Below are 25,839 nucleotides of genomic sequence, written 5' to 3' on the forward strand. Positions count from 1 at the left end.
GGTTTTTAATTAGGATGAAGTATAATTTATCTACTATTTCTTTTGTTGATCATGTTTTTATTTTCATATCTGAGAATCCTTTGTCAAATCCAAGATCGTAAAGATTTAATCCCACACTTTTTCGCATGTGGTTATCCAGTTGTCCCAGCACCATTTGTTGAAAAGACCTCTTTCCTCAATTAATGGTCCTGGCACTCTTGTCAAAAGTTAATTGACCATAGATGTATGAGTTATTTCTAGACTCTTAATTCTATTCCATTGGTCTATATGTCTGTCCTCATGCCAGTACAACACTGTTTTGATTACTGTAGCTTTGTTGTAAGTTTTGAAATTGAAAATCTGAGTCTTCCAACTTTTTTTTCCCCAAATAACTTTGGTTATTTTGGGTCTTATGCATTTCCATATGAATTTTAGAATCAACTTTTCCATTTCTGCAAAAAGGTAGTTGGAATTTTGATAGAAATTGCATTGAATATGTAGATTGATTTGGGAAATATTGCCTTCCTAATAATACTAAGTTTTCTAGTCCATGCAAGTATATCTTTCCATTTATTTAGGTTTTCTGTAATTTCTTTCAGCAATGTTGTATAGTTTTCAATGGACAAGTCTTGTACTTCCTTGATTACGTTTATTCCTAAGAATCTTATTCTTTTTATTTTTTAAAAGATTGGCACCTGAGCTAACATCTGTTGCCAATCATTGTTTTCTTCTTCTTCTCCCCAAAGCCCCCCAGTACATAGTTGTATATTCTACTTGTAGCTCCTTCTGGTTGTGCTATGTGGGACGCCACCTCAGCCTGGCCTGATGAGCGGTACCACGTCCACACCCAGGATCCAAACCAGTGAAACCTTGGGCTGCTGAAGTGGAGCATGCGAACTTAACCACTTGGCCACAGGGCCGGCCTCTGTTCTTTTTAATACTATCATAAATGGAATTGTTTTCTTAATTTCTTTTTCTCGGATGGTTAGCTGTTGGTGTATGGAAATACAGCTGATTTTTTGTCTATTGATCTTACATCCTGAAATTTTACTGAAATCATTTATTAGCACTAAACGTTTGGTTTTGTGTGTGTAAATTCTTGAGGATTTTCTCTATATAAGGTCATGTTATCTGTGCATAGAGTTAGTTTTCCGTCTTCCTTTCCAGTCTGGATGCCTTTTATTTCTTTTTCTAGCTTAACTGCCCTGGCTAGAACTCCAGTAGAATATCAGATAAGAAGGTAAGCACAGAGATGCTTATCTTATTCCTGATTTTAAGGGGGAAGCTTTCAGTCTTTCACCATTAAGTATGATGTTATATGTGGGTTTTTCATAGATTTCCTTTATCAGATTGAGAAAGCTCCCTTCTGTTCTTAGTTTGTTGGGTGTTTTTACCATGAAAGGGTGTTGAACTTCATCAAATACTTTTTCTCCACCTATTGAGATGACCATAGGGGTTTTTTCCTTCATTCTATCATTATGATGTATTACCTTGATGGGTTTTCATATGTTGAACTAACCCTGCATTCTTAGGATAAATTCTATTTGGCCAAGGTGTATAATCTTTTTAATATGCTGCTGGAGAGGTTGCTAGTATTTTGTTGAAGATTTTTGCATCAACATTCATAAGGGGTATTGGTCTATGGTTTTCATTTCTTGTCATGTCTGTGACTTTGGTATCAGGGCAATACTGGCCTTATAGTATGAGTTAGGAAGTGTTCCCTTCTCTTCACTTTTTGCAACAGTTTGTGAAAGATTAACGTTAATTCTTCTTTAAACATGTGGTAGAATTCACCAATGAAACCATCTGGTCCTGGACTTCTCTTTGCAGCAAATTTTTTTTTGATTACTGACTCAATCTCTTTACTTGTTATAGCTCTATTCACATTTTCTATTTCTTCTTGAGTCAATATTGATAGTTTGTATGTTTCTAAGATTTTGTCTATTCCATTTAGGTTATCTAATTTGTTGGCATATCAATTGGTCATAGTACAGATGGTCCCCAACTTAGAATGGTTTGACTTACAATTTTTCAGCTTTATGATAGTGAGAAAACAATACACATTCAGTAGAAACCATGCTTCGAAATTCGAATTTTGATCTTTTCCTGGGCCAAGAATATGCAACCCGATCCTCTCTCATGATGCTGGGCAGCGGCAGCCAGCCCCAGCTCTCAGTCAGCCGTGTGATCCTGAGGGTAAACAACCGAAGCTCTACAGTGCACTGTGTTGCCAGTGGTTTTTGGATGAGTACCCATACAACCATCCTGTTTTTCACTGTCAGCACAGTATTCAATAAATTACATGAGATATTCAATACTTTATTATAAAATAGGCTTTGCATTAGATGATTTTGCCCAGTTGTAGGCTAAAGTAAGTGTTCTGAGCACGTTTAAGGTAGGCTAGGCTAAGCTCTGATGTTCAGTAGGTTAGGTGTATTAAGTGCATTTTCAACTTGTGATATGTTTGATTTATGATGGATTTAATGGGATGTAACCTCATTGTAAGTCAAGGAGCATCTATATTCTCTTATAATTCTTTTTATTTCTGTAAGGTTGGTGGTAATGTCCCCATTTATATTCCTGATTAATAATTTGAATCTTCTCTCTTTTTTCTTGATCAGTCTAACTAAAGTTTTGTCTATTTTGTCGATCTTTTTGAACAGCCAATTTTTCTTTCATTGATTTTCTCTTTTGTTTTTTACTCTCTGGTCCTTATTAAGACTCGAATCTTTATTATTTCCTTCCTTATGCTTGTTTTGAGTTTAGCTGACCATTTTTAGTTTCTTAGGGTGGAAGTTTAGGTTATTAATTTGAGAGATGTCTTTTTTTAATGTAGGCATTTACGTCTATAAACTTTCCTCTGAGCACTACTTCTGCTCCATCCCATAAGTTTTGGTATGCTGTGGTCCATTTCAAAGTATTTTCTAATTTCCCTTTGACCCATTGGTTATTTAGGAGTATGCTATTCAATTTCCACATATTTGTGAATTTTCCAAATTTCCTTCTGTTCCTGATGTCTCATTTCATTCCGTTGTGTTTGGAGAACATACTTTGTATTATTTCGATATTTTAAAATTCACTGAGACTTGTTTTGAGGTCTAACATATTATCTATCCTGAATAACCGTCTATGTGTACTTAAGAAGAGTGGACTGTGGTGTTGTTGGGTGGAATGTTCCAGAGATGTCTGTTAGGCCTAGTTGGTTTACTATGTTGTTTAAGTCTTCTGTGTCCTTTCTGATCTTCTGTCTGCTTCTTCTCTCCATTGTTGAAAGTGAGATATTGAAGTCTCCAACTATTGTAGAACTGTTTCTCCCTTCAATTCTTTCTTTCTTTTTTTTTTTTTTTTTTGGCTATCTGTCTTAGTTCCTCAATTCCTCCATTAATGCCTTCATTTACATAAAATAAGTATTTTCTAATGTACCACTTTAATTATTTTTGAATTATCTCCTTAGTGGTTGCTTTGGGGATTATAAGTAACATCTTAATTTATAACAATCTAGTTCATTTTAATACCACCTTGAATTCAAAAGTATATAAAAATGTTCTGCCTGTATACATCTGCCCCCCCCACTTTATTCTGTTATTGCCACAAATTATGGCTTTATAAATTGTGTGCCCATCCTCATAGATTTATAATTATTGCTTTATGCACTTGTGTTTTAAGTAAGATAGGGAAAAAGTGGAGTTATAAACAAAAAATACATTAATACTGTCTTTTATATTTATCTATATAGTAACCTGTACTGGTATTCTTTATTTCTTCATGTGGATTTCACCTACTGTCTGTTATCCTTTCATTTCAGCCTAGAGGACTCTCTTTAGTATTTCTCATAGGGTAGGTTTGCTAGAAATGAACCGTGTCAGCTTTTGTTTATCTGGGAATGTCTTAATTTCACCTTCATTTTTTAAAGACTATTTTGCCAGATCAAATTTTGGTTGTCACTTTTTCCCTTTCAGCACTTTGAATATGTCATCTGTCTTCCTGCTTCTATATGCTGGAAAATCAACTGTTAATCTTACTGAGGGTCTCTCGTGCCTGATGAGTTGCTTTCTCTTTTGCCGTTTTCAAGACTATCTCTTTGTATCTGTCTTTAGACAGTTTGATTATGAAGATTCTTGGTCTGGATCTCTTTGAGTTTATCCTATTTGGAGTTTGTTGAGCTTTTTGGATAGGTAGATCAATGTCTTTCAGCAAATTTTGGGAGTTTCAGCTATTGCTACTTCAGATATTCTTCCTGTCCCTTTTTCTCCTCTCCTTCTGGAACCCTCGTTATGTGTATGTTGGTGCACTTGATGTTGCTCCACAGTTCTCCTTAGGGTCTATTCACTTTTTTCCATTCTTTTTTCTTCCTGTTCCTCACACTGGAAGTTTCGATTGACCTGTCTTCAAATTGCTGATTTTTTCTCCTGCCTCCTTGAGTCTGCTGTTGAGCCTCGTTTTTATTTCAATTTGACTTTTCAGCTCCAGAATTTCTATTTGGTTCCTTTTTATAATTTATACCTCTTTATTGATATTTTCTATTTGATGAGATATCAGTCTCATGGTGTTGTTTAGTTCTTTAGACGTGTTTTCCATTAGTTCTTAGAATGTATTTAAAATAGCTGATTTGAAGGCTTTTTCTAGTAAGTCCAATGTCTATGCTTCTGTCCATGAAAATAATCCATAACCAATCTATAAATGACAATTTGGGTGAGTTTATTCTGAGCTGAAATCTGAGGACCATGGCCTGGGGCCTTTCTTCCCGAAGGAAAAAAGGGCACCAAAGAAGTGGGGTGCACAGAGCGGTTATATACCCCCAGAGAGGATGTTTCACATAGGATTGAAATGTCCCTTTTACAATAGTCGCGAGACTGCTCTGTCGGCACTGCGATTGATGGAAACAGCAGGGAGGTCTTCTGTCTCAGTGAACACAGCAGGGTGGCAGTCTGTTGTCTTGAGCTGGGTGGTCACAGGTGAGCTGGGTGGTCAAAGGTGAGTGCAGCAATCAGTTCCTAGCCTAAGGAAAGATGCTTATCCCTAAGGAAATGCCAATGTTGGGGGAAGTTGCACGTTTATCTCAAGGGCCTTTGTTCTGGCCATAGGAAATGTCTAAGCAGATATACAATGCGTGCTCAACAGCCACAGTCAGGCCCTTTTGGGAAAAAACAAAGTCAGGCCGAATTAGATTTATACCAAATGGCTTCCTCATATACTCCAATATATCCTATTGCTTGCCATTTTTATTTGTCACTTCCTTAAAGAGTTTCTTTTGAAACTACTTTTTTCCCTGTATATGGGACATATTTTCTTCCATTTTTGCCTGCCTCATAATTGTTTCTTGAAGGATAGCCATTTTGAATGTTATAATGTGACAGCTTTGGAAATAAGATTTTCCCCTTCCCCAGGGATGGTTGTTGCTGCTTGATGTAGCTGTTGTTCATTTTTTTAGTGATTTTTCTGCTGAACTAATTTTTTTTAAAGATTGGCACCTGCACTGACATCTGTGGCCAGTCTTTTATTTCTTCTCCTTCTCCCCAAAGCCCCCAGTACATAGTTGTATGTTCTAGTTGTGAGTGCCTCTGGTTGTGTTATATGGGACACCGCCTCAACATGACCTGATGAGCGGTGCCATGTCCGCGCCCAGGATCCGAACCAGTGAAACCCTGGGCCACCAAAGTGGAGCGTGTGAACTTAACCACTCGGCCACAGGGCTGGCCCCATCTGCTGAACTAATTTTGTAAAGTTTGCATTCTTTGTTTTGTGTGGCTACTGAAGTCTCTGTTCCATTAGTTTAGTGGTTAGCTAATGTTTTCAGAGATTTTTTCTTAAATACCTGGAACCAAAAAAAGTCTCCCAGTCTTTGCAGATGAGCTCCGTGTGTTTGCTGGGACACACCTTCACCATTCAGCCAGGCAGTTTACAGCTCTATCTGAGCCTTCACTTCCTGCTTGAACAGAGCCTGAAGGTCAGCCAGAGGTGAGAGCTTAAGTTCTTTTCAGGTCTTTCCTGAATATGTGCGTGGTCCTGGGCATGCACATGGCCTTCTGGATTCTCTGGAATACGTTGGAGCTTTTCAAAGACTTTATTACCCAAAGCATCTCAAGCTCTAGGCTTACCTCCCAAGCTTTTTAGTTAATATGTGATTTCCCCCAACCCTTGTCCACTGCACCAGGCAGCAGTGGCTAAAACACTTGCCTGTAAATGTTTTCAACGTTATGCCACTTTCGCACTGGTCAAGTTCCAAGTTAGTCAAGATAAAGGTGAGCCTTTTGAGCCAGGCTTCCAGGGAACCACCAGATAGGTCAGAGCAGATACATAGAATTCTTTGAAATGTGGTCTATTCTGCTCACTCCAGTACCTATGCTAGGAATACAGGCTGTTATTTTCAAGCCCATCTCTGAGCAAGAAAACTGAGATGGGAAACTGTACGTTAAAATGCCACAAAGTTCACTGTTCTTATCAAGATTCAACAGCTTTTCTTAAGCACTCCCGTGGTTGCAACTTTTGAGTTAGGGTCCAGGTTCTGAAAAAGTTGATACTGCCCGTTTTTGCCAGTTTTTTCGTTGGTTTGATGGAGGGACAGACTGCTGGAGTCCTCATTCTGCCATTTTCATTCTGGAAAATGTTAATGGTGTAAGTTTGCTATCTGTGGAGCTGGAGTTGAGGTCTAGTCACTTTGCCAACTGCTACTATATATGCCTGGGTGAATTAAAGTCTTTCTCTGAGCCTCAGTTTCCTTATATTATAAATTGGAGGGAAAAGTAATGATATCCTTTTCACAGTTGTCATGAGCATCAACTCACAGAATGTGAGTGGAAAGCACTGTGTAAACTATATGATGCCATAGGAATTTCAGTTATTTGCATGGTTTAATTGTAAACCAAACCAAGTAGAACTTAAAGGTTATAAGTACCATGGAAGCAAGCTCTTAAAGATGAAGACATAGTCTTTCTTCAGTCCTGTTGTACTCTGCCGTGTTTTTATTTAATTTTGATTGGAATAGACAGTTCATTAACAGGTTACAAAATTCAAAACATTGAAAAGGGAAAAACTATAGAATAAAAATTGGCCACCTCTGACTTCCCCTCCTGGAGGCAAATAATGTCACCATGACAGGGTGTGTGCTGGCAGGAACGTGCAGGTGCGTATACTTCCAGAGAGGCACTGTGCACATACCAGCAAATACGAAGGTATGTTCTTCCTCCTTTTCGACAGGAATGATAACGTGCATGAAGCTGGTCCGCGCAGTGCTGTGTTGACTTATGAAATCACGGGGATTATTCCCCAGCGGTCCAGAAAGCCTTCTTCTTTGCTTCTTTTGCCTGATATTCTATAGACACACCATAACTTATTTAAGCGTTTCCATATTACTGAACAGTTAGATTGTGTCCAACATTTTGCTATTAAAATTTATTCATCAGTGAATAAACTTGTATATATGCCGTTTCTCACAGATAAAGTAATTTGTAGGATAAATTTATAGGTGTGGAATTGTTGGGTCAAAGTGCATGTAAATTTTATAATTTGATAAATATCACCAAAATGTTTTCCATAAAGCCTGTACCAGTTTTAACACTTTTAACTGCAGCATATGCTTGTTTTCCCATCCTAAAGACTAAATGTGTTTTGTTTAGGTTACAAGCCCCAAGACTTCGAAGGTACTACAAAAATCATCCTCTTCAAGAAGAATGGTAAGAAAACAACTAATCTCCATTCCTCCCTAATTATTCACCCCTACACAGTGTTCTCTGGCTACATCTGCCCTATCTGGGTATGATTTGGGTCATGCTATATCCTTCAAACTTGACATTTTCAGTGTGGCATATGAAGGATTCATCTAGGGACTCAACTAGCTGATGAGTCAAAATGTGTGGTTAGGCATCCTGTGCCCAGGCGTGAATACTAGAGGAAGCTATAAGGAAAATGTGATGGTCATGATCACAGGTTCAGTGAAGTCAGGAGTGAGGAATTTATCTTACAGAGGCTTCTGGGAGGACGTGGAGGGACATGAGATGACCCAAGAGTGTTTTAGGAGCATAATCTTGGCTGCAGTGAACCTGGGGCATTCTACCCCCTCCCCACTCCAAATCCCTCACAGCCATCCCCTGTCGTGCTCTTGCTGGTCATAGTGGAAACATGCTATAGGAGCTGACCATTTAAAACAATATTTGCTGTTAGTTTCCTAGTCCTGGTATAACAAAGTGCCACAAACTGTGTAGCTTAAAACAATAGAAATTTACTCTCTCAGAGTTGTGGAGGCTAAAAGTCTGAAATCAAGGTGTTAGTTTGGTTGGTTGCTTCTGAAGGCTGTGAGGGAGGGATTTGTTCCTGACCTCACTCCTAGGTTTGGCGATGCCAGCGATCTGTGGCATTCCCTGGCTTGTAGATGCATGAGTCCACCCTCTGCCTCCTTGTCTATGTGGCATTCACCCTGTGTGTGTGTCTGTGTTTCTTCTCCTCGTATAAGGACACCAGTCACATTGGATTAAGGGCCCACCCTACTCCAGTATGACCTTCTCTTAGCTAATTACATCTGCAAGGACCCTGTTTTCAAATAAGGTCATATTTTGAGGTGCTAGGCTTAGAACTTCAACGTATTTTGGAGTGGAACACAATTCGACCTATTATATATTTCTCCTAGGGGATATGTCGAGTCAATTCACATAAACCTTCTACATTAACAGCACCATCCTTCAAGAATGTACAGATTTAAAATGATTGCCTGAGGAGTAACCAGATCCTTAAATGGAAATTTATTTCTGTTTACCTCTAGATAGAGACTTAATTTTTAAAACATTCAAAATTTTGAAACAAAGGGATTTTCCCTTCAGTCCTGACAAAGCAGAAATTTCTGTTAATTCGACAGTGCCATTCTTTGATGGTTTCATTTAGGCAAGCGCTCAGTCCCGACTGGTGGTGTCTCATCAGAGCAGAGGGACCCTTCCCCAGCAGCACCCGCTGCTCTTCACAGTGCTGCCAGGACACTCAGAGGCTCAGGTTTCAGGTGCCCATCTGGAATTCAACTTGGGCTGGCCATTCAAGTCCACTGATGAAAGAAAAAGGATTTTTCAAAAGCCATGTTTTCTAATTGATCCTTACAGTTTTCAGAAGGTTGATCTTCCTGAAATAAGTTGAAATACCAAATTCTGCTTAAAGTAGGCTTATTTAAGACATTGGTCAAGGAAACGACCTGATAGAAACATTAGATTTTTGTCATAACCCAGTTTTACTCCTCTCATGATTTTAAGGCATTATAAGTAAGACCCAAGCGTGTAGCAAAAGTGAAATCTCAGCTAAAGTTTAGTCATTCGTGAATCTCCTGTTAAAAAGAACACAATGGGGCCAGCCCCGTGGCCGAGTGGTTAAGTTCGTGCGCTCCACCTCGGTGGCCCAGGGTTTCATGGGTTCAGATCCTGGGCGCGGACATGGCACTGCTCATCAGGCCTTGCTGAGGCGGTGTCCCACATAGCACAACCAGAGGCACTCACAACTAGAATATACAGCTATGTCCCGGGGGGCTTTGGGGAGAAGAAGAAGAAGAAGAAGAAGAAGAAGAAGAAGAAGAAGAAGAAGAAGAAGAAGAAAGATTGGCAACAGATGTTAGCCCAGGTGCCAATCTTGAAAAAAAAGAAAGCAGTGTTTCATTCAGGTTAAATACTGGTCCTGTTTACATGTTTTTCTCATTCAGAGTGCTACTGATTTTCATCTCTCTTAAGTGCAGTCATTGAGCTGGTAGTCATCCTAGTTTGACAGAATGTACTGAATTTTCTTCGTTGGCAGTCTGACGTGCCGGAAGGAGTCATAAGGGTCCACGCGCCACTTCTCTCGAAGGTGTCAATGGCCATTCAACTCAGTAGTCAAACCAAAGCCAAAGACATACTCGCAAAATTCCAGTGTGAGAACAGGTGAGTGCAAGTGAATGCAGTTCTCTGTAGAGGAAGGGGACCTTTATCTGATGAGTAACTTTCCAGGCATTTACAGATTGGGCCTTTTTGAAAAATTAGAACCTGTTACTTAGGGACCTTCCCAGTGAATGAAGAATAAAAGTAGAGAAAGAAGTTAAGTAAACAAAAGCATTGTCAATAACAGAAGTGGGTTTTTTTTAAGGAATTTCTACAGTTGGGATTTTTAATAGGTATCTTCTGTCTTGGTGGCTTCATTTACTCAATGAGTTTTACTTCTTGTTAGGAAAATATATAGCAAGTTAATTGTGTAGATATCTTGATAGATTTCCAGGAGTATCATTCTTCCAGGCTTGCTTGGGCTTGAACATGCCTATATCAGGTAGAGTTTAGGTAATTAAGTGAACATCATAGCAGTTGCTTTCCTTAAAATGTACCAGCAACAAACCTTAGGATCAGAATGATATTTACAAAAAAGCTTTTTGATATCTGCCGTAAGTCACCTTAAAGAGATTAATCATGGTACCTTTTGTCTAGCATGCTTATTCAGGGATAAACATTTACCCTGAGCTTTTCAAAAGATGAGATGCACTGGTTTACATCTACTCATTAGCGAGCAGGCACCGTTTAATGGTCTCTAGTAAACTGAGGATATCCTTTAAAAGAAACGTTTCAATCATATCAAAAAGGAGTAGCTATGTTGAGCGAAGAAAAACCGATTGCAAAAGATTACACACTGCAATATTCCATTTATACAACATTTTTGAAATGATAAAATTTTAGAAACAGAGGATAGATTACTGATTGCCAGAGGTTGAGGAGGGGTGATCATGGGGGAGGAGATGGGTGTTGTTATAAGAGGGTGACATGAAGGACCCTTGTGGTATTGGTCAGTATCTTGACTGTGGTGGTGAATAAATGAGCCTCTATGAAACTTTATTGAACTCAATACTTTATTGAATTTTATTGAACTTTATTTATTGTGTATTGAACATACACAAATTAGTGCAAGTGAAATGGGATATCTGAGTAAGATGCGTGGATTGTATCAATGTTAGTATTTGGATTGTGACATCAAAGTCTAGATTTGCAAAATGTCACCCTGTTTCCATTGGGAGATCTGGGCGGAGAGCCTCTCTGTATCATGTCTCACAAATACATGTGAGTGTACAATTATCTCAAGAAAAAATTCAGTTAAAAGAAAAACAGGAGTAGCCAGTAAAAGTAACCCATGGTGTTAGGAGTCAGGATGGTGGAGTTCTGTGAGAGTGGAAGGGATGGTGTCTAAGAAGGCATGACGGTGGCTTCTAAGCTCCTTTTTTAGATCTGGGCCTGGTTACATGGTGTGTTCACTTGTGAAAATTCTTCAAGTCATACATTTTTGACGTGTACTTTATGTATGATATATACATATATATGTAAACATATACACTAACATAAGAAAGAGAAGAAAAGTAGTCAGAGGCCAACGGGAGAGCCCTGAGCATTTACTCCTCTCTGCTACTGGCCCAACACCTAAGAAGCTGTGAAGAGTTACCACTCGGCAGTAATGGAGAGACTCGAAATCCCACTGGAGGGATCTGAGCATCCAGTAGATTCCTACTTATATGTGTACAAAGCTGCCTCTGTAGTCTCATGCAGACCTTTCATGGAAAGAGAATGTTTCTGATAAAAATAAGGTGGACTCGATGGCTGCGGATAGACTCAAATCTTTTGTACCGGCTTCTTCTCTGAAGATCTTGTCCTATCCATTCTCTCCACGGTTAGAACTGTGGCCTATTTTAGTTGAAAAGTTGTACTCAGGCCCATTTTTGCATATTCACCAGAAGTTTATTTTCTGACTGACTACTCAGCACCTCTTGTGTTTAAGTAAAAAAGAGGAGAAGAGTCCTATTCCTCCCAGATCCTTCCTCTCGCAACTCAGAAGCCCTGGACACGAGACAACAGCAAGCATAGGAAGGCTGTGAGAGGGAAGGAAGGGGGCTCGCTGCCGGGGACACGGGGCCTTGTGCAACGACACGGGTGGTGAGTTCCTGGGCTTCCTTATCTCCTCGCGTGCACCCCAGGCAGGGTGCTGCGGAAACCTCCACCCTGGCACAGGCACAGACAGAAAAAGCTCCAGGAAAAGCTGTTCCCATAGCCAAAGATTGAGGAGAGAGTGGCCAGAAATCCATCTTGGCAATAACATCTGGCCTACTCCCACCAAACATGAACAAACAGAGTGCCCCGCGGCCTGGGGCGAGCGGGCAGCCGTCTGCAGTACCCCGCCCCACAAGCCGAGGCGTCCAGTTCCCACCCGGGGTGTGTCAGCAGGGTCCTGCCAGAGCTGAGCCCCCACCTCCCCGCAGCAGCAGCGAGACCTCACGAGGCGGGCAGGCCACTGAGCACCAGGCCTCTCCTCACCCTCAGTGTCCGAAAGGCCCCGAGGGGAGCTGACCGTCCCCCTCACCGAGCAGCGACACAGCAGTGTGTGTCAGCCCTCCGTTTCCCCACTGCCGGTGGCGGCAGAGCCCAGCAGGGAGCTGATCTTGCACTCCTGATTGAAGGCAATGAGGCAGTGCCGGTTGGTGTCCCACTTTCACTGAGCAGGCGTCAGTGGGGCCCAGCAAAAAGCTGAACATACACACCCAGCCAGACCTTGTGCTAAACCTCAACAGGAGGATTGCCTGCCAAAAATTGAAGGTAAATTAGATCCAGAGTCTCATAATGTAATATCAAAATGGCCACTGTATGATACAAAACTCATTATACCTAAAACCAGGAAGATCACAACCGAAATGAGAAAAGACAACAGATGCCAGCACTTAACTGAATCAGATGTTAGAATTATCTGACAAGGATTTTAGAGCAGCCATCATAAAAAATGCTTCGAAAAACAATTACGAGTTCTCTTGAAACAAACAGAAAATCTCAGCAAAGAAATGGAAGTTATAAAAAAGCACCAAGTAGAAATTATAGAACAAAAGATAAAAAACTGAAATAAAAAAACTTCCTGGATGGGCTCACTAGTAGAGTGGAGATGACAGAAGATAATAATCAGTAAATGTGAGGACATATCAATAGCATTATTTATTTTGAACAACAAATAGAAAATAGACCAAAAAGTAAAAATAAATACATCCCCAGGGATTCATGGGACGGTAATGAGAGCTAACATTTGTATCGCTGGAGTGCCAAAAGGAGACAAAACAGTGGGACTGAAAAAGTATTTGAATAAATAAGGACTGAAAACTTCCCAAATTAGCAAAAGGCGTAAACCTACATATTCAAGAAGCTAAATGAACCCAAATAGGACAACCCAAAAAAACCCATGCCGAAACGTCATAATTCAATTTGTGAAAGTTAAAGACAAGAAACCTTGGAAGCATCCAGAGAGAAGAAATGCATTTCTTATAGGGAACACTGATTCGAATTACAGTGGATTTCTCATCTGAAACCAGGGGAGGCCAGATGGAAGTGGGTAACATTTTTCAAGTACGGAAAGAAAAGAACTGTCAACTACAAACCCTGTATCTAGCAGAAATATCCTTCTAGAGGAGAGAGGAAATAAAGACATTCTTGAACGAAGGAATACTAAGAGATTTTTTGGCTAGCAAACCTGCCCATAAAGAATGGCTAAAGGAAGTTCTCTAAACAGAAAGGAAATGAGAACAGAAGGTTTGGAGCATCAGAAAGGAAAGGAAAACATCAGAATAGGTACAAATAGGAGTAAATATAATAGATTGGCCTGCTCCTCATGCATTTCTTAAATCACATTTGATGGTTGAAGCACCATCTCGTGTGGTGCTCAACGTATGTAGAGGACATGCTTAAGGCAATTATATTTAAAAAGGGTGGAAGGTCACCACTCCTTAAATGTGGTCTATGCATAGTGACTTCCTTCCAAAGCGTACAGTATGTAAAGAGGGAAAAAGAATATCAAGAAGTTTGACCTCAGTCAGGTGGTTAAGGTGATGTCACGTTGATAGTATGTACCCTTGATAAGATATGGTGAAAATGGCAATTTACCTCTGTCGCTTTCATCCAAGAACGTGTTAACTCCAGACTAGAAAAACGTAAATGAGTCCCAAATGGGAAACATTGTGCAAAATACCTGTCCAGTCCTCAAAACTGTCCAGGTCATCAAAAACCAAGCAAGTGTGAGAAATAGAGACTGCAGATAGAGACAATGTTCTTTCTTTCTTTCCAATCTGTATGCCTTTGCTTTCTTTTCCTTGCTTTACCGCAGTGCTTTGATCTTCCCGCACTATGTCGAATGGGACATCCTTACTTTTGATCTTGGAGGGAAAGTATTCAGTCTTTCATCATTAAATATGATGTTAGCTGTAGGTTTTTATAGATGATCTTTATCAAGTTGAGGAAGTTCTCTTTTCCTGGTTTGCTAAGAGTTTTTATCGTGAATGGGTGTTAGATTTTGTCAGATGCTTTTTCTGGAGCACTTGACATGATCGTATGATTTTTCTTGTGTTGATATGGTGGATTACATTGATTTTTGAATGGTGAACTAACCATGCATACCTGAAATAAATTCCACTTGGTAAAGTGTATAATTCTTTTAATATATATTGGATTAGATTTGCTAATATGTTGTTGAGGATTTTTTTGTCTAAGTTCATAAGAGATATTAGTCTGTGGTTCTTGTTTTTTCTATTGGCTTTGTCTGGTTTTGGTATCAGGACGATCCTGGTTTCATAAAATGAGTTGACAGTGTCCCTGTTCTATTTTCTGGAAAAGATTGTGTTAATTCTTTAAAAGTTTCCTAGAATTCTCCAGTGAAACCATCTGGGCTTAGAGACTCCTTTTCTGGGGGAAACTTTTTTTTTTTGAGGAAGACTAGCCCTGAGCTAACATCTGTGCCCATCTTCCTCTACTTTATATGTGGGACGCCTACCACAGCATGGCGTGCCACACGGTGCCATGTCTGCACCCGGGATCCAAACCGGGCAACTCCAGGCTGCCGAGAAGTGGAACGTGCACACTTAACCGATGCGCCACCAGGCCTGCCCCTGGGGAAACTTTTAAAGCACTGATTCAATTTCTTTAATGGCTATGACTATTTCATCTTGGTTGTGTTTTGGCAATTTGTGGTTTTGAGGAATTGGTTCATTTCTTCTAAGATTTTGATTTTGAGCATAAAGTTGTTCATAGTATCTCCTTATTATCCTTTTGAGGGAAACATTATATACAGTGATATCCTCTTTCATTATTAGTATTGATGATTTGTACCCTCTTTCTTCTCATCTTTGTCAGTCTTTCTAGAAGTTTATCAATTTTATTGTTTTTTAAAAACAACCAGCTTCTCTATCATCTTCCTGTTTTCAATTTTGTTAATTTCTACTCTTGTCTTGATCTTTTCCTTCTTTCTGCTTGCTTTGTGTTTATTTTACTATTATTTTTCTATTTCTGGAGATAGCAACTTAAATAATTGGTTTAAGATATTTTCCTCTTTCCTAATGTGAATGTTTACTGCTATAAATTTTTCCCTAAGCACTGCTTTAGCTGCATCCCACCAAATTTGATGTTTTAGTTTTATTTTCATTCTATTTATTTTCCAAACTTTCTTTATGGACTTCCTCTTTGACCATGGATTATTTAGAAGTGTGTGGTTTAATTTTCAAGTATTTGGAGATTTTCAGTTTGTCTTTCTGTTACTGACATCTAGTTTGATTCCTTTATGGTCAGAAAAGATACTCTGTATGATTTCAATTATTTTAAATTTTTTGAGGTTTGTTTTGTGGCCCAGGATATGTTCTATCCTTTAGGATTCTATCTTGATTTATTTATAGTGTTTTTAGTATATTGCTTTGATCTATAGGTTTAATGCAACTCATATCAAAATCCCAGCAAGATATTTTGTAAATGTGCACAAGCTTATTTTAAAAATTTGTATGGGGGCCAGCCTGGTGGCGTACTGGTTAGGTTTGCGTGCTCCGCTTTGGCAGCATGGGGTTTGAAGGTTCAGATCCCGGGTGTGGACCTATGCACCACTCATCAAGCCATGCTGTGGTGGTGTCCCACATACAAAATAGAGGAAGATTGGCACAGGTGTTAGCTCAGAGCCAATCTTCCTCACCAAAAAAATTAAAAAAATAAAAATTTGTATGGAAAGGCATGGGCCCTAGAATAGCTAAAACAGTCTTGAGAAAAAGAATAAAGTAGGAGAATCACTTTACTAGATGTTAAAGCCAACTGTAGAGCTACAGTAATGAAGACAGTGTGGCATTGGTGGAGGGATAGACATTTAGGTCAATGGAACAGAATAGAGGATCCAGAAACAGAACCACAGCATATGCCCAACTGAGTTTGAAAAAATTTTTATTGTAAACTATACATAACATAAAATTTACCATTTTAACTATTTTAAGTGCATGGTTCAGTGGCATTAAGTACATTCACACTGTTATGCAGTCATCACCACCATGCATCTCCAGAAGGTTTTTATGCCCCCATTCTGAAACCTTATCACCATTACACAATACTCCCCCTCCCCAGCCAGAGTGGTCACTCTTGTGCCCTCTGTCTCTGTGAGTTTGACTGTGCTAGGAACTGACTTTTGATAAAGGTACAAAAGCAGTTCAATGAGGAAAGATAGCCTTTTCAACAAATAGTGCTGTAGCAATTGGGCATTCATCAGCAAAGAATGAGAAACGAAGCTAGATCGATACCTCACATCTTATACAAAAATTAACCCAAAATAGATCACAGACTTAAATGTAAATGTGAAACTAAGACTTTTAGAAAATAGCATAGGAGGAACCTTTGTGATGTAGGGCCGATGAAGAGTTCTTAGACTTGAGATCAAATCATGATCCATAAGAGAGAAAAACTGATAAATCTGACTTCATCAAAATTGAAAACGTATACATTGAAAGACCGTATGAAAAGGATGAAAAGACAAGTTGGAGACTCAGAGAAAATATTTACAAGCCACATATCAAACAAAGGACTAGTATCTAGAATATATAAAGAACACTCAAAACTCAGCAATAAAAAGAACAAACAATCCAATTTGAAAATGGGCAAAAGACATGAACAGATATTTCTAGAAGAGGATCTGCAGATGACAAACACGCACAGGAAAACCTGTTCAATATCTTTAACCATTAGGGAAATGCAAAACCACAGTGACATATCATTAAACACCTATGGGAACGGTTAATATGAAAAATAGTGACAATACCACATACTAGCAAACAGACAGAGAAACTGTACCACACATACATTGCTGGTATGAATGTAAAATGGTACAGTCACTCTGTAAAACCGTTCAACAGTTTGTTATAAAACTAAATATGCAGGTACCATGTGACCCAGACTTCACACTCCTTGGCATTTATCAAAAGAAATGAAGATCATGTTCCCACAAAAACCTGCACACAAAGGCTTATAGCAGCTTTATCTATAATAGTCAAAATCTGGAAAAAACCCCAGATGTTCTTCAACAGGTAAATGACTAAACGAACTGTGGTACATCCATACCATGGATGGTATGGTAATGAGCAGTAAAAATGCAACAACTTGGGTGAATCTCCATGGATTTATGCTAATTAAAAAAAAGCCAGTATCAAAAAAGTTCTATACTATATTTTTCCACTTACGTAGCATTTTTAACATGACAAACTCATGAAAATGTAGAATGGAGGATGGGGGTAGGGGTAGAGACATAGATGAGGCTGTAACAGGAAAACAAGAGGGACCTTGTGCTGATGGAAATGTTCTGTATCTTGGCCAAATCAATGCCAACATTGTGGTTTTGACATTGCACTAGAGTTTTGCAAGATTTTACTATTGGGGGACACTGGGTACACAGGATCTGCCTGTATAGTTTCTTACAACTACATGCAAATCTACACTTACCTCAAATAAAAAGTTTAATTAACCAAAAAAGAAAGAAAAGAGGGCACGCATCCTTCTTCCTCACAATAGAGAGCTGAGCGCAATCTTTTTGAAGTAACGAAGCTGAAAGTCATTCCTGAGTGGGATGGAGATCAACAATGGTCTTTCCAGACTCTTCCACCCCAGCATTCTGATCTGGGGTTGAAAAATGAAATTGGGCAATTGTTTTCTTTGACTTGCTTTTATTATAGAGCAGAGACACGCAATGAAGCCAATGTTAGTTTGCAGAGCGTTGGGCAAGCTTAGAAATGTGACATGGGTTGAAGAGAGAATTCTGTTTAACTTTTGGCAAATACAGAAATGAAACCTGACTTCTTTTGAACTGATAATGTGACAATGACAGAGCAATGTTAAACATCCAGCTGCTCCTTGGATGGCTTGATGTGTCAGTGACAGTTTTCTCTCTAAAATGGAGCCAACAGTTGTGGCTAGAATGAGCTCTGGCTTGCTGTCGAGTGTGGCAGCATCCATCTTGGTTCAGAATAGCCCCATCCGCTCTGTGCCTGAGATGCTTGCCTGAGTAAAACAGGGAAAAACTTTTAGCATAACTTTGGTCATAACAATGATTTGTGGGGTGTATTTCATACAAGGCAAAATGAATTCTTTGTTGCCATGGTTATTTAATCTATAGATTTACCTCAGATTGTGAAAGAGGGTTAAAATTACATTGCATTCTCCTTTTCACAGTCATGGTTCGTCAGAATGCATTAAGATTCAGAACCAAAGATTATATGAAATTGGAGGAAATATAGGTAAGCATTCTTTAACAATTTTTACTCCTAAATTTTCTGATTACTCTAAAAGAAGTATAACGCTATTATTGTAAAAGTATATTTTACAAGTTTCTTAGATATAAATTCAAAGTCAGTAAGTTGTTGACTTTTTAAATTTCGTGTGAGAACAGTATGACTTTCCTAAAATATTTTCAAAATTTAAATGTGAATATTTTAGTTGACATGAACTCCACTTTTGGGTCTTTTAAATGTGACTCAAAGTTGGAAAATCTCTTTCTGGAATTGATGCAAAACAAAGCAAAGAGCCTCGTGGAACTTTCGGAACTGTGACACCCTTTGTGTTTAACGTCCCTATTTTCACTCTCAGCGCAAGTTCAGTCTCCGTATTTCTCTGAGGTGGGAAAAAAGGAATCAAAAGAAAATTCCCTCTGCTTGCGTCTGTGTCCATATCTTCTGCTTGCCCTCCTCACAGTCCAGATGAAGTACCCATGCTCCTGTTTAAGGCCAGCTCCTCTGCTCACGGCTCACTTTGTGTCCCCTACCACCCAGTAAGGGCATTGATCCAGTCATTTCTCCATTCTCTGCTTCATGGTCAGCTTTTCCCTCCCAACTATGTCATTTCTACATGGATAAAAATTTTGGTAATTTCTCTCATCTTTACAAAACTCTCTCTTGACCCCGTTCAAGTGTCCTCCATTTCTCTGTACCGCTTTACAGTAAAAACTCCTTGCGTCAGTTGTGTATACTCCACTTTCTTCCTCTTGTTCTCTCTTGAAACAACTTCAGTTAAGCTTTATCCCCAACACTTCACCAAAATTGCTCCCTTGTTGAGGTCACCAGAGAACTCTTATGTTGTCAAATCCAATATTCATCCTGTCTTGATAACTGCCTGAGTTGATCTTTCCCTTCTTTGAAAAAGCACTTTCTTCACCTGGTTTCAAGGACACCCTGAGCTTCTGGCTTTCCTGCCACTTCCCTGGCTGTTCCTTCTGAGTCCTTTTTGCCTGTGACCTCTTATCCTCTCAACCTCTTAACACTGGAGAGCTGGAGGGCTCGGTCCTTGGAGCTCCCCTCTACACGTAACTTCCTTGGTGAGCTCAACCCATCTCATTGCTTTAACTAGACCTGTATGTTGATGTCTCTTGAACTTATATCCAGACTTCGCCTCGAACACCAACTTTGCATATCCAGTCCCCAGGCACATTTTGCCTTGGGGCCTTTGCATGTGCTCGTACTTCTGCCCAGAATGCTCTCCTTCGCATTGCTCATTTCTCACTCCCTCGCCTCTTTCAGGTGTTTGCCGCTATATCACCTTCTCAATGAGACCTTCCTGGATCATACTCTCTCTCTGTGCCTTCTCTGCTTTGCTGTTCTCTAATGTTCTTATCACCATTAGACTTACTTTATATTATACTTGCTTATTTGTTAGTTGCCTTTTACCGCTTTTAGAATGTAAGCGCCCTGAGGGCAAGTATTTTTGACTGTCTGATGCATTGCTATAGCCCTGGCCCCTAGAATAATGCCTGGCACATAATAACTCTCAAGAAATATTTGATAAGTGAATGAGTCAAGTAAGCAATCAAATCCTGGTAGTTTTGCTGAGATTTTAGTATACATTTCAAACATACTGTACATAAACATTTTTAAATGTATTTGCCCCGCAGAATGATCTTTTGGTTGTTATCCTTTCCAGATCTCTTGCCTATGGGCATTTGCATCCATAGGCAAGAAATGAAATGACCATTCCTAAAATGATCTTGGCTTAATCTTTGTAGTCCTGGTCAAGTTACTATCTGTAAAACCATTAGAGGACACATGTTGTCATGCAAGTGATCGGTTTACACCTGAAATCAGTTCCTGCCGTGTTCTCCTAATGGACGTGGTACGTCGAGAGAGCAGTCTGCCTGTGGATGGCGTGTCTGTTTTTTCTACATGGGATTTGTTTGAAGTACTTCACAGTCAGAAAGGAAGGAAGGCAGCCTTTGCTAAGAAACTAAAATGTGTCTACTTTCTTTTGACTGAGAGAACTATATTGGCCTTGTTCGAACCTTACACACACACATACAAATGCACACACACCACACTGAAGTGTGCACTCTTGAAAACATTCTCTGATTTTCTCTTTCCTTTAGGACAGCATTGCTTGGATCCAGATGCTTATATGTTGGATGTATATCATGTAAATCCTCAAGCAGAATGGGTTATTAAACCCCAACCAAGTTTTTGAAATACCCCCCAAGATGGCAGCTATCATGTATTATATGTCAAGAAGATCCTACATTTGGTAGGGGAAAAAACAAGACTGCTTTTAACATGTCTGTTCCTATAACCCTCTTGGTTGGTGTTTCCCAGCATTGTCAATATGAATTATGGAAGAGGAGCTGGTTGATCATTTGAGCTGAGGGTTTCTCCTGACGGTTCCCTGCTGAGAGTGAAGACAAGAGGATGTGAACTTTAATCATTTCTACTTTGACTTCACAGCAGAAATGAACTTGTCCCATACCTGGGGATAAGAAATACTTCTTTATGTAGCAAATGCTACCAAACACAAGAGATGGAAGACTCTTTTTTTATACTTATATACATATATCGATACCTTTTTGAGCAAGAATACCAGAAATATCAATAATTTCTGCTCTGCAAAATAATTCAGCTCTACTTTGCAAAGGGAGTCAGTTTCCAAAGTTACACATACAATATTTATGCTCTGATTTCCTCCTGAATTGGAGAAGGAGGAACTTCCATTTAAAGAACACTGTGTTGTTATGTATGTCATACTGTATCAGCACTCTGGTGCAAATGAACACTTCTCTATCATGGACTATTGAAAACTGATATTTTTTAAAGCTTATTCTCTTGTGATTACAGGTCCCCATGGCAAAGGTTAGTTTGACAAAGGGTGTTCTTATGCTTTCCTCACCTTCTGTGTCGTTAATAGTCACAGAGCCTCTATTTTCTCATCGTGATTATGGTGCTCACTGTATAGCTGTCCATGTGCCAGGCACAGATTTCCTTCCCTGACCAGACATATCACTTTTTATATTTCACATCTGTAGATAGTTACTTCTGCAGCCCCAACATAAAAATACAGGACTGCCTTTATCCAATTGCTCTTTATCCAAGAGTGCTGAAAAATACTGTTATATCCAGATTTTACATGCCGTAAAAGCAGATTTTGTTTCTGTTCATCAATCATAGATGTGGCCAGCCACTGTGGATTAGCATCAGGCTTTAAAATCTGATGCATATTTGCTAAGCGGAAAGCTCTCTCTCTGTCAAGACCCTGCAGACCGTTTTCCAGACTTGCAATTGGCCAGACACGCACTTCTCCACGATTCTAACGGAAAGCAAATCTAAAATGCGCTGAGCGGTCAGACAGCTCTGCCTTCCACCTTGAGACTGCAGACCTAGTCCTTCTAGGGTGAGCTAGAAATAAGGACAGAGGTCTCATTTACCCCACATGTGTGCTTTGGATAGAATCCACAGATTGAGATTTTGATGAATTTATGTCGGTTTTAATGAGATTTAACGCCCAAATGACTCTCTTTTGCAGTTCAGACAATTCACACGATAGATGAAGTTGCTCACAAATGCAGAAAACATAATGAGATAATAATTTAAGCCCATATGTGGAAGAAATATTTTGCATTCTGCAGTATGCCTTGATGCCTATAAAAACACTACGTAAATTCAACATATAGATAATTGTGTTTCTGGCCATTAGGATTTTGTTATATTTTTATAGAAAACTCAAATATCCATTCATTTTATTTGTTTATTTGAGAATTTTCATTTCCTTTGCCTGAAAACCCATTAGAAGATAAATATGTGCTCTATAGGTATATATTTATTCCTACATTTCATCAGTTTTCAATGTATGGTTAACTGATGGCACATGAGTTTACATAATGAATTTCAGGAGTCTGAAAAATTGCTTTTATCATTTTTGCAATTCAAAGAATAGGAGTAAACGTTTTATGTTATGTAGTTTCTAAGTTCCAAGACATATGATGGCAATGATTTATGCCTACACACGTGGAAGAAATTCTTCAAATTAGCTACCTTACACGTCTATGCATGTATAAAAACAATGGCTGATTTTTGTCACTGTATTTCATATCATTTAGAATAGTTAAATTCTATTGTGTTTATACAGAAAATTGACACATCTATTCATTTGATTTTTTATTTGGGAATTTTCATTTCTTACATATAGAACCTATACATAAGTTCTAAAGGTTTTAAGATTTACTCCACTTGTCGTTAGTGTTAAATAAATGCCTAACAGATGACAGGTAAAAAATAATAAGTTCCTGAATTTCTTATCCACTTCTGTGTGGTTTCAGATGTCAAAAATTTAGCTGAGTCAATAACTTTAATCACTTCAGTGTATTCAAGGATGTGTGACAACTGTCCAATAACTATACAATGTGGAAGGCCATGTCACTACCAATATATTGGATATAACTTTTATTCTTAGTCACAGTTAACCAATTGATTAGAGAAGAATTTTCAGTAGACACACAGACTAATTTTTGTGTGGTTAAAGAGATTCTTGTTAATAATTTTATTGGTAAAGAAAAAAAAACTCCTACAATTAAAATTCACAAATACCTGTCAACTAAGTATTGAAAAAACTATCTTTGCCTTATCACGAGTTGTTTTAAAATAGTTACAGTAATCAGTGAAAATGAATAGTACGTTTGCAAAAAAAAAAAAGAGTCAGATAGATACTGGGCTTCTGAATTCTCTTCTTGATAGCTCCCTCCTCACCTCGTCCAAGTGCTCTTGCTGCAGTTAGGAAAATAACACCCAGGAACGGATTGAGAAAGTTCACATTTTAGGAACACTTATTCAGGAAAAAAACCCTAGAACAAGCTCATTTTTTTCTCCATTTTGCAAAAGAGAATCCCTTTGTTAAGCAGCTCACTTGGGGATGTGATTTTTGGAGTCAATGGTCTTCGAAACTGGAATATTAATTTCTTTGCAATGTATATACAGTATAAACTACCTCACTTGCCTGTCTTGGGAAAAAAATTAAGGACTTTAACAATTGTTGTTACAACCTGTCCCTGAGTCTTATTATTTAAGTCACTTCAGTTAGCCTTCAGTGTACATTTAATAATATACATTTAAGGATGTAAAATATTTTTAGCTAAAGCTTTAAAGCCAAACTGCTCGGTATCTGTTAGCTGTGGTGCGCCCTGAGAGAGTTCGTGTCCCTCAGTCGTTGTCTTGTGTGTTTAACCACGTGGAGATGCATGTTTTCGAGAGGAGGAATTACTGTTCATCTCTTCTCTGAGGCGCTTTGCACCTGCTTTCCCCGTATTGCACTTGACTAGAAAGTAACATGAGATTAAAATGTCCCTTCTTTCTATCAAGGGCATTTCAACTGTTCTTCACAAATGTATTACATGCCTGAAAAGAATACATATTATGGAATTGAATAGTTCCTAGTTTCTGACAGGCATGTTCAACTCTTTTCCATAAATATGTCACTTAATAAAAAATAATATGACATGAATTAAAATGTTTCAAGCATTTCCAACAGTTTTACACACACACCCCTGAATTTGAAAATAACATCTTATCTTTTGGGCATTTTCCAACTATTTTCTAAAACTAAGTGATTTGATTGAAAAATCATAAATGTCACGAGAAATGTCATCTTTTATGTTATCTCCCATCTCAAAAGTTAATATTGATTCTTTTGTCCCATCCGCTTTCATTGTTAAGTATAATATGTATGTTGCATTTTACCCACAAAAATAAAGAGAAAAAAACTAAAAAGCATTGTCACAGGAATTGTTGTGTTGACCTAGTCCGAGAGCACCCCAGTGCTGGTGAAAGAAAAGGAGCTTTAAAGTCAGCGGGTTTCTGTCTGAGCTCAGTCTCGGTCACTTACTAGCCAGGTGGTGGCCTGTGCAAAAGCCACATGGCACTGTGGTAATGATGGATGGTTGTTGGTAAGGGGTAGATTGAATGAGCACAAACTATTTCCTACATCTGTTTGAGTTGATGCTTTGTCTGGACAGGTTTTTAATATGTACTTAAAAAAAAACTTTCTGGGGCGGGCCCGTGGCCGAGTGGTTAAGTTTGCGCGCTCTGCTTCTGCGGCCTGGGGTTTTGCTGGTTCGGATCCTGGGCTTGGACATGGCACCACTCATCAGGCCATGTGGAGGTGGCGTCCCACATGCCACAACCAGAAGGACCTGCAACTAGAATATACAACTCTGCCCTGGGGGGCTTTGGGGAGAAGAAGAAGAAGAAAAAAAATTGGCAACAGATGTTAGCTCAGGGCCAATCTTAAAAAAAACAACTTTTCAGTAGATACAGAAAAGACATTCGACAAAATTCAATTCCCATTCATGATTTTAAAAAAATGCAAGATTTTTTAATGTCATAATATGTATGTATAATAGATACATATAGTATATCTTGTACAAAAGGCTAGAAAAATAAAAAGCCTAAAAGTTAGAAGAGAAGTAAAATGGTCTCTATTTGCAAATGCTACGATTATTTATTTAGAAAAGCCTAACGTATCTTCAACTATTAGAACTAATAAGATAATTTAGCAAGGTCCCAGCATACAAGATTATTATATAAAAATCACTTGTATTTTTTATATTAACAGCAAACAATTGGAAAAGAAATTTTTTAACTTCCATTTACTACAGCATCAAAATACACAAAGTACTTATGAAAACACTTAACGAAATATATGCCAGGCCAGCCCCAGTTACCTAGTGATTAAGTTCAGCGCGCTCCACTTCTGGCCCAGGTTCCGTTCCCAGGTGCAGACCTACACTGCTCTGTTAGCAGCCATGCTGTGCTAACTAAAACATAGAGGAAGATTGCCACAGATGTTAGCCCAGGCCAAATTTTCCTCAGCCAAAAAAAACCAAAAAAACATAGATATATATATGTGCAGCACATGTATGCTAAAAACTACAAAATATTTTTGGTAGAAATTAAAGAATAGCTAAATAAATGTATAGATATACCATCTTTCTGGATGGGAAGAGATGGATGAAGAAAATTGGCAAGATGTCAGTTCTGCACAAAGAGATCAATAGATTCAACACAACCCCAATCAGAAGACCAATAGGCTTTTTAGGTAGAAATTGACAAAATATAAAATTCATATGCAAGTGCAAAGAGTCTAGAATATCTAAAGCAATTTTACCAAAAAGAGACTGAAGTTGGATTCACAAGTGATTTCAAGACTTACTATAAAGCTACAGCTATTAAGACAATATGATTCAGAATAAAGATCAATGCCTACATCAACGCAGCAAAATAGAGCACAGAAATAGGTGCCCGCTTGTGTGGTCATTTGATTTTCA

General features: G+C 38.7%; 1 protein-coding gene across 6 annotated transcripts in view; it reads left to right on the forward strand.

The window, feature by feature from the left end:
• Positions 1-24,283, forward strand: part of ARHGAP28 (Rho GTPase activating protein 28) — a 188,450-nt gene extending 164,167 nt beyond the window's left edge. For 5 of the 6 annotated variants that reach the window (XM_005612712.4, XM_070220560.1, XM_070220561.1 and 2 more), the window contains 4 exons: positions 7,596-7,652; positions 9,742-9,866; positions 18,447-18,511; positions 20,626-24,283. In XM_005612712.4, coding sequence (XP_005612769.3) covers positions 7,596-7,652; positions 9,742-9,866; positions 18,447-18,511; positions 20,626-20,720 — 342 coding nt within the window. In that variant the 3' untranslated portion in view covers positions 20,721-24,283. The remainder of the gene's footprint in view (positions 1-7,595; positions 7,653-9,741; positions 9,867-18,446; positions 18,512-20,625) is intronic. The other variant, XM_023647422.2, reaches the window with a different exon arrangement.
• Positions 24,284-25,839: the final 1,556 nt, after the last annotated feature.

The sequence above is a fragment of the Equus caballus genome, chromosome 8 (genome assembly GCF_041296265.1).
Source record: "Equus caballus isolate H_3958 breed thoroughbred chromosome 8, TB-T2T, whole genome shotgun sequence".
Classification (NCBI taxonomy): Eukaryota; Metazoa; Chordata; class Mammalia; order Perissodactyla; family Equidae; genus Equus; species Equus caballus.